The sequence below is a fragment of the Salmo salar genome, chromosome 02, assembly GCF_965601325.2.
Source record: "Salmo salar chromosome 02, fSalSal1, whole genome shotgun sequence".
Taxonomy (NCBI): Eukaryota; Metazoa; Chordata; class Actinopteri; order Salmoniformes; family Salmonidae; genus Salmo; species Salmo salar.
Genome location: NC_138292.1, coordinates 20,700,001 through 20,710,000, shown reverse-complemented (window position 1 = coordinate 20,710,000; position 10,000 = coordinate 20,700,001). Strand labels below are relative to the sequence as shown.

Genomic DNA, 10,000 nt, shown 5'->3' with positions numbered 1-10,000 from the left:
TCCGCAAAGTTGTCTTCGTTGCTGCTGCCTGACACTCACAGGTTGGTGTTCTTCTTCCTCTAGGTATATCTTTTCATTTGAGCTATTCAGTTCTCTCTCTCTTTATTATTATATTTTGTTTTACAACAGTTAGAATTCTGGAATATATTTGTCATTTGTTGTGAATGCATGCGATTACAATAATTAGCTGAATCGCACACCATTTCAAGTTAAAGAAACCTCCTCTGCCAGAGCTCTGCCAAGTTTAGGCTGCTAAACTCAACCGTGCGACAATTCTCTCTTCTTCAAAGGCCATGGTGACACATTGTTGACAGACTGCTCAAAGGAAAGGAAGTTATGACAGTTTTGGTCAGTTTTAGTTAGAGATTAGTTCTATAACATTCTGTTCATGACCATTCCTTTGCAAAGTCACTGGATGAAAATGTCATAATAGTCAGTTTATTGTTTAGTGTTGCATTAAATCTATTGCAAAACAGGTTTGAGATAAATTGGATGATATGGGATGGAACTGAAACCTCAGTAATAATGGTTATGTAACCCTTTAATTACAGGCCATCCTGTAAAATACTAGTTTAGGCCGTTTGAAGAATGAAGTCAGAACTGAAATGATGCTCTATGTCATGTCTTTTGACAGGGTGTTATGTCACATTATGTGTGTTGTATGTATCTAGCTGTGTTCTGGAGTCCAGGGGAGTGGCTTCACAGTGTACATTCTCTCTAGTCAACTCCAGCACAAAGGTCTGTTTGTGTTCTGGCTACTGATTTACACCCTCTGTCTGTTGGCTTTTCAGGGTAGCTACACAAGTGTGTGTGTGTTTGTGCGTGCGGGCGTGTTTAACTAAACTTGTGGGGATCAGAAGTTCCCACAAGAATAGTAAACAAACTAAGTGAAATGCCGTGGTGATTTTAGCATGTACATCTTGGTGGTGCAAACTCCCCAATTGTTTTTAGATGCATGCCAGCAAAGCCATGACACAGCACAGCACTAATAACCAACAATGCAGTTTTAAGAAAATACCTAAAAAAAAGTAAGAGATAAGAATAACAAATAATTAAAGAGCAGCAGTAAATAGTAATAGCGGGGCTATATACAGGGGGTACCGGTACAGAGTCAATGTGGAGGCTATATACAGGGGGTACCGGTACAGAGTCAATGTGGAGGCTATATACAGGGGGTACCGGTACAGAGTCAATGTGGAGGCTATATACAGGGGGTACCGGTACAGAGTCAATGTGGAGGCTATATACAGGGGGTACCGGTACAGAGTCAATGTGGAGGCTATATACAGGGGGTACCGGTACAGAGTCAATGTGGAGGCTATATACAGGGGGTACCGGTACAGAGTCAATGTGGAGGCTATATACAGGGGGTACCGGTACAGAGTCAATGTGGAGGCTATATACAGGGGGTACCGGTACAGAGTCAATGTGGAGGCTATATACAGGGGGTACCGGTACAGAGTCAATGTGGAGGCTATATACAGGGGGTACCGGTACAGAGTCAATGTGGAGGCTATATACAGGGGGTACCGGTACAGAGTCAATGTGGAGGCTATATACAGGGGGTACCGGTACAGAGTGTGGGGGCACCGGTGTGGTAATCACCTACAATGACGTAATCCATTGCGCACCCGCTTACTTGTCCGGTCTCAGTCTGTGTGGAGCAGACATGTAGACCTCCTTGACAGAGACAGAGAGAAGAGAGAACGTGCGAGAAGGATAGAAAGCAGTTGCTTCGAGAGGTATCTCTACCTGAAAATACATGATCTAAGTGATTGATAGATGGTATTCAGCAGTCATAAAAGTATGCCTTATTTACTTTGAGGAACCACTAAAATAGTGATTTTGTCACACAACTTAGGCAGCAGCTCTATAGATATGAGATGGTGACATGGAATGAAATAATAAAGTCATCAAATAAAACAAATATTTTACTAAAGTAAAGTATTGTGAATGAATGACCGTTAATAAGTGATAATGGGCATTCACTACCATCATGGGACTTGTATTGTTTTATTCTGTGTGTCACGACTTCCGCCGAAGTCGGTTCCTCTCCTTGTTCGGGTGGCGTTCAGTGGTCGACGTCACCGGTCTTCTAGCCATCGCCGATCCACCTTCTATTTTCCATTTGTTTTGTCTTGTTTTCCCACACACCTGGTTTACATTTCCCTCATTACTTGTCGTGTATTTAACCCTCTGTTCCCCCCATGTCTGTGTGTGAAATTGTTTGTTGTAAGTGCTTGTACACATTTTGACTGGTGCGCGATGGGTTTTGTACCCATATTTTGTATTTCTGGATGGATCCGTTGGTTTGGATAATTAAACTGCTTCGGTTATTACCCAGTTCTGCTCTTCTGCGTCTGACTTCCCTGCCACCAGTTACGCACCCCTTACACTGTGTTGTTACAGCATTCAACCCACATAATGCATAGTGCATTTAACTTCTTATAGCTGAAATCCCGTTAACGGGATCGGGATCCGGCTTAATGGCAGAGCGCCAAATTAATTTCTTTTTTAAAAATATTTAACTTTCATACATTCACAAGTGCAATACACCAAATTGAAGCTGAACTTCTTGTATTTCTAGCCACCGTGTCAGATTTCAACAAGGCTTTACGGCGAAAGCAAATTACACTATAATCTGAGGATAGTCCCCCAACAAACAAACACTGACAATCATATTTCATGCCGCCAGGTGCGACACAAAACTCAGAAATAACATATAATTCATGCCTTACCTTTGACGCGCTTCTTCTGTTGGCACTCCAATATGTCCCATAAACATCACAAATGGTCCTTTTGTTCGATTAATTCCGTTGTTATATATCCAAAATGTCCATTTATTTGGCACATTTGATCCAGAAAAACACCAGTTCCAACTTGCGCAACATGACTACAAAATCTCTCATAAGTTACCTGTAATCTTTGACAATTTTCAGCGAACAACTTTCCTAATACAACTTTAGGTATTTTTTTATGTAAATAATCGCTAAAATTTAAGACGGGATAAACAGCGTTCAATACCGGAGGAAAACAAAGTGGAGCGTGCTTTCAGGTCGCGTGCCTCTATCAAAAAGTACACTTCCCTCGAGCCTCGTTCTGAACGGCCTTACTTCTTCATTACACAAAGGAAAAACATCAACCAATTTCTAAAGACTGTTGACATCCACTGGAAGCGATAGGAACTGCAAGCAACTCGTTTAGAATTCTAGATTCTCAATGAAACCTCATGGAAGAGAGAGTGACCTCAAAAGAAAAAAAATCATGGATGGTTTGTCCTCGGGGTTTCGCCTGCCAAATAAGTTCTGTTATACTCACAGACATCATTAGAAACTTCAGAGTGTTTTCTATCCAAATCTACCAATTATATGCATATCCTACCTTCTGAGCCTGAATAGCAAGCAGTATACTTTGGGCACACTTTTCATCCGGACGTGAAAATAGCGCCCTCAAGCCATAAGAAGTTAATGTCAATTTTTTTAAATCGAAACCGAAAACCATGATCATTTTTTTAAATAAGGAACCGAAACCAAACTGACCTCAAAAAGCACTATTTCCTCAGCACTTGTGTCCCCACAAGGTTAGTTAAACAAGACTGTGTGTGTTAATTAGTGTGTGTGTGCATGACTTGACCCAAGTCCAGATTTTTCTTCCTGGTTACCCATGTTGGTTTACAATGAGCTTTACATGTATAAAGACACAGTACAGTATGTCTGTGAACGGGTATCTCTATTGACCCAGCCTATCTACTGTATTTATAATCCTTTAACTACCTTGTATCAAACTGAAGATTACATTAGCCTTCTTCAGTTCTCAGATAAGTCTAGTTCGGCAAAACACATTCACAATCACACATACATACAGCATCTGTGAAGGTCAAGTTGCAGGGCTGCAAGTCAACAATGATGAACTGACTGGGTTCAATCACAGTCACCAGGATCTGTGAATGGGCCAGAGATGCATAATGTCAGTGACACAGTCATTATCTAGTCGCCTTGGCACCTAGAGAGCTAGGAGGAACACATTGGCAGAGACTCTCATGATATCACCACTGACATTCAGAAGTTTAGACGAGATGATGAGAGATGACATAGAGATGACATAGAGATGTTAAAAAAAAGAAGTGTTGCACCAACCACTCAACTTAACCCTGACCGTAACTCCAACCTAACCCTGAGCTTAACCCTGACCGTAACTCCAACCTAACCCTGATCTTAACCCTGACCATAACTCCAACCTAACCCTGAGCTTAACCCTGACCGTAACTCCAACCTAACCCTGATCTTAACCCTGACCGTAACTCTAATCTAACCCTGATGTTAACCCTGACCTTAACTCCAACCTAACCCTGAGCTTAACCCTGACCGTAACTCCAACCTAACCCTGAGCTTAACCCTGACCGTAACTCCAACCTAACCCTGAGCTTAACCTTGACCGTAACTCCAACCTAACCCTGAGCTTAACCCTGACCGTAACTCCAACCTAACCCTGAGCTTAACCCTGACCGTAACTCCAACCTAACCCTGACCTTAACCCTGACCGTAACTCCAACCTAACCCTGACCGTAACCCTGACCGTAACTCCAACCTAACCCTGAGCTTAACCCTGACCGTAACTCAAACCTAACCCTGAGCTTAACCCTGACCGTAACTCCAACCTAACCCTGAGCTTAACCCTGACCGTAACTCCAACCTAACCCTGAGCTTAACCCTGACCTTAACTCCAACCTAACCCTGAGCTAACCCTGACCGTAACTCCAACCTAACCCTGATCTTAACCCTGACCGTAACTCCAACCTAACCCTGAGCTTAACCCTGACCGTAACTCCAACCTAACCCTGAGCTTAACCCTGACCGTAACGCCAACCTAACCCTGATCTTAACCCTGACCGTAACTCCAACTTAACCCTGAGCTTAAGCCTGACCGTAACTCCAACCTAACCCTGACCGTAACCCTGACCGCAACTCCAACCTAACCCTGACCGTAACTCCAACCTAACCCTGACCTTAACCCTGACCGTAACTCCAACCTAACCCTGACCGTAACCCTGACCATAACTCCAACCTAACCCTGACCGTAACTCCAACCTTAACCCTGACCTTAACCCTGACCTTAACCCTGATCTTAACCCTGACCTTAACCCTGACCTTAACCCTGACCGTAATCCCAACCTAACCCTGACCTTAACCCTGACCGTAACTCCAACCTAACCCTGACCTTAACCCTGACCGTAACTCCCACCTAACCCTGACCTTAACTCTAGGTGAAGAAAAACAAAACCATGTGATCAATAGTGAAAAAGTCACTATGGCTATCACATGATCATCCAGGCTGACCTCTGTGTCAAAGGGAGTGGACACTGAATGGTTACAGTAGATTGGGCTGACGGGTGTAGAGAGGGGGGGGGGGGGGGGGGGAGGAAATTAGTGAAAGTACAGAGATTGAGCAATGACTGAGAAAAAAAGGCAGGCAGACAGACAGACAGACAGACAGACAGACAGACAGACAGACAGACAGACAGACAGACAGACAGACAGACAGACAGACAGACAGACAGACAGACAGACAGACAGACAGACAGACAGACAGACAGACAGAGAGGACTGGACAGACATACAGAGGTGATAGGATAGTACAGTTGGAGTTTGAAAAAGCTTTGGGTCAAGATGGGAGGTAAGTCTGTAGAGCTGCTAGCATGTTTGTTAACCTTTACACTTCTCCATGAATGTAATAGAAGATTGAAGTGTTACCTGGCTGATTAAAGGTTAAATAGGTTCACCCACACCAGCCACTTTCTGATGCGATAGTGACCAGATTGGAGTTGACGTCTTTCAGACATTTTACCTTGACTCAAGATCAGGTGAAACAGAATCTTCTACAGTGGTTGTACATCTATTCTCTTTTTAGTCGCTGCCTGATGAAAACCTTGTAACTTAGCCGCTTTGTTATTGTTTTTACCTTTATTGAAAGTGGTAACACCCCTCAGTGTACTCTGAACATTTCAGGACCAAGAAAATGTATATAACATTTTTATTTAAATTAGTTTCTGTAGTTTCACAATTGCATGTTCGTTAATGGGAAAAATGTTTTTTTATTTTATTTTCTGAAAAGTTGATATTTTGGAGATCAGACAGCGACGTTTTATTCCAAGGTCATATGACTCATAGAAGTCACTGATGCAAAGCCAGTTTTCTACAGTCCTCAGCAGAATCTTTCTAGTTTGCTTATCATCATTCAGGAAGCATCAAGCGTAATATCCTAAGAATTTTATTGTATGAATTTTGGTTGTGTTATAATAGTTATTGTTGGTTGTTTGGTGGTTAGATGTTGAGGGCTGTATACCAGAATTAGGCAGTTAGGTTTGCATTGCCAGGAGTTGACCCAGAGCACAGTGGTGGTTGGTCAGGATAACCTGAGGTTCATTGACTGTCCAGGAACATGTGCGTGCGTGCGTGCGTGCGCACACACACACACACACACGCACACGCACACACACAATTTTAAGTTCCTCGGCGTACACATCACGGACAAACTGAAATGGTCCACCCACACAGACAGCGTGGTGAAGAAGGCGCAGCAGCGCCTCTTCAACCTCAGGAGGCTGAAGAAATTTGGCTCGTCACCAAAAACACTCAAACTTTTACAGATGCACAATCGAGAGCATCCTGTCAGGCTGTATCACCGCCTGGTACGGCAGCTGCTCCGCCCATATCCGGAAGGCTCTCCAGAGGGTAGTGAGGTCTGCACAACGCATCACCGGGTGCAAACTACCTGCCCTCCAGGACACCTACACCACCCGATGTCACAGGAAGGCCAAAAAGATCATCAAGGACAACAACCACCCGAGCCACTGCCTGTTCACCCCGCTACCATCCAGAAGGCGAGGTCAGTACATGTGCATCAAAGCTTGAACCGAGAGACTGAAAAACAGCTTCTATCTCAAGGCCATCAGACTGTTAAACAGCCATCACTAACATTGAGTGGCTGCTGCCAACATACTGACTCAACTCAAGTCACTTTAATAATGGGAAAATTGATGTAATCAATTTATCACTTGCCACTTTATATTATTTATATTAGATAATGTTTACATAAACTATATTATTCATCTCATATGTATATACTGTACGCCATACCATCTACTGCATCTTGCCATCTTGATGTAATTAGATGTATCACTAGCCACTTTAAACAATGCCACTGTATATAATGTTTTCATAACCTACATTACTCATCTCATATGTATATACTGTACTCTATACCTGTCATATGCGTCGTAATGACCGGACCAAACTGCAGCGGGGATGTGAATCATCTTCTTGATTTATTAAAGAAATGAACACTGAACAAAAGCACGACAAACACCAGTCCTGTAAGGTACATAGACTACACATGGAACAACCACCCACAAACACAAGAGAACATAAACCCACTTAAATATGGCCTCCAATTAGAAGCAACGACAACCAGCTGCTTCTAATTGGAGGTCGTTCCCAAAACTAACATAGAAATGGAAAAACTAGAAAACCCACATAAAAATAGAAAACATAGAACATAAACCAAAACCCAGAAACACACAAAACAAACACCCCCTGCCACGCCCTGACCAAACTACAATAACAAATAACCCCTTTTACTGGTCAGGACGTGACAATACCATCTACTGCATCTTGCCATCCTGATGTAATGTATCACCAGCCACCTTAAACAATGCTGCTTTATATGTTTTCATACCCTACAATACTCATCTCATATGTGTATACTGTACTCCATACCATCTATTACATCTTGCCTATGCCGTTCGGCCATCACTCATTTATATATACTGCTCAAAAAAATAAAGGGAACACTTAAACAACACATCCTAGATCTGAATGAAAGAAATAATCTTATTAAATACTTTTTTCTTTACATAGTTGAATGTGCTGACAACAAAATCACACCAAAATAATCAATGGAAATCCAATTTATCAACCCATAGAGGTCTGGATTTGGAGTCACACTCAAAATTTAAGTGGAAAACCACACTACAGGCTGATCCAACTTTGATGTAATGTCCTTAAAACAAGTCAAAATGAGGCTCAGTAGTGTGTGTGGCCTCCACATGCCTGTATGACCTCCCTACAACGCCTGGGCATGCTCCTGATGAGGTGGCGGATGGTCTCCTGAGGGATCTCCTCCCAGACCTGGACTAAAGCATCCACCAACTCCTGGACAGTCTGTGGTGCAACGTGGCGTTGGTGGATGGAGCGAGACATGATGTCCCAGATGTGCTCAGTTGGATTCAGGTCTGGGGAACGGGCGGGCCAGTCCATAGCATCAGTGCCTTCCTCTTGCAGGAACTGCTGACACATTCCAGCCACATGAGGTCTAGCATTGTCTTGCATTAGGAGGAACCCAGGGCCAACCGCACCAGCATATGGTCTCACAAGGGGTCTGAGGATCTCATCTCGGTACCTAATGGCAGTCAGGCTACCTCTGGTGAGCACATGGAGGGCTGTGCGGCCCCCCAAAGAAATGCCACCCCACACCATGACTGACCCACCGCCAAACCGGTCATGCTGGAGGATGTTGCAGGTAGCAGAACGTTCTCCACGGCGTCTCCAGACTCTGTCACGTCTGTCACGTGCTCAGTGTGAACCTGCTTTCATCTGTGAAGAGCACAGGGCACCAGTGGCGAATTTGCCAATCTTGGTGTTCTCTGGCAAATGCCAAACGTCCTGCACGGTGTTGGGCTGTAAGCACAACCCCCACCTGTGGACGTCGGGCCCTCATACCACCCTCATGGAGTCTGTTTCTGACCGTTTGAGCAGACACATGCACATTTGTGGCCTGCTGGAGGTCATTTTGCAGGGCTTGGCAGTGCTTCTCCTGCTCCTCCTTGCACAAAGGCGGAGGTAGCGGTCCTGCTGCTGGGTTGTTGCCCTCCTACGGCCTCCTCCACGTCTCCTGATGTACTGGCCTGTCTCCTGGTAGCGCCTCCATGCTGTAGACACTACGCTGACAGACACAGCAAACCTTCTTGCCACAGGTCGCATTGATGTGCCATCCTGGATGAGCTGCACTACCTGAGCCACTTGTGTGGATTGTAGACTCCGTCTCATGCTACCACTAGAGTGAAAGCACCGCCAGCATTCAAAAGTGACCAAAACATCAGCCAGGAAGCATAGGAACTGAGAAGTGGTCTGTGGTCCCCACCTGCAGAACCACTCCTTTATTGGGGGTGTCTTGCTAATTGCCTATAATTTCCACCTGTTGTCTATTCCATTTGCACAACAGCATGTGAAATTTATTGTCAATCAGTGTTGCTTCCTAAGTGGACAGTTTGATTTCACAGAAGTGTGATTGACTTGGAGTTACATTGTGTTGTTTAAGTGTTCCCTTTATTTTTTTGAGCAGTGTATTTTTATGTACATATTCGTATTCATTCCTTTACACTTGTGTGTACAAGGTAGTTGTTGTGGAATTGGTAGATTACTTGTTCGATATTACTGCATGGTCGGAACTAGAAGCACAAGCATTTCGCTACACTTGCATTAACACCTGCTAACCATGTGTATGTGACATATAAATTTGATTTGATTTGATTTGACAGGCTAGACATTGCCTTATCTTCCTCATACATAGAACAGCTATTGTCAGTATGTCATGTCCACACACCCAACCATATCTCTCCTTCTCTCCTCTATGGAAAGCATGCACTGATCTGTACATTGCAACACAGTGTTGGGACCTAATCTCAGCCTTACAGTCAGCCAGAACAGGTGTCTATTTTGGTCAGTAACCAGTTTCAGTCTGTTTCTGTTTGTGAGTGTGTGAATTAGTGATGGGGCTAAAAATCGATACAGTTACATCTTGCAATATTAGTGGTGGAAGATATTATGTCGACATTTGACTCCAAGTATCATTTAGTAAAACACTTTTGCTACTGTAGGCAGTGTTATGTAGCACTAGTTGACAGTACCAGAGTCAAAACTCAGGTAATTTTCATCCTATCGCT

At 43.8% G+C, this 10,000-nt stretch overlaps 1 protein-coding gene across 5 annotated transcripts in view; it reads left to right on the top strand.

Annotated features, from left to right (window-relative positions):
• Positions 1 to 10,000, top strand: part of LOC106573729 (pyruvate kinase PKM-like) — a 39,032-nt gene that overhangs the window by 89 nt on the left and 28,943 nt on the right. Inside the window, exons 1-2 of one of the 5 annotated variants that reach the window (XM_082958882.1) lie at positions 1 to 41; positions 6,647 to 6,885. The exon at positions 1 to 41 is cut by the window's left edge and continues 69 nt beyond it. In XM_082958882.1, the coding sequence (XP_082815008.1) occupies positions 1 to 41; positions 6,647 to 6,885 (280 nt within the window). 5 annotated transcript variants of the gene reach the window in all.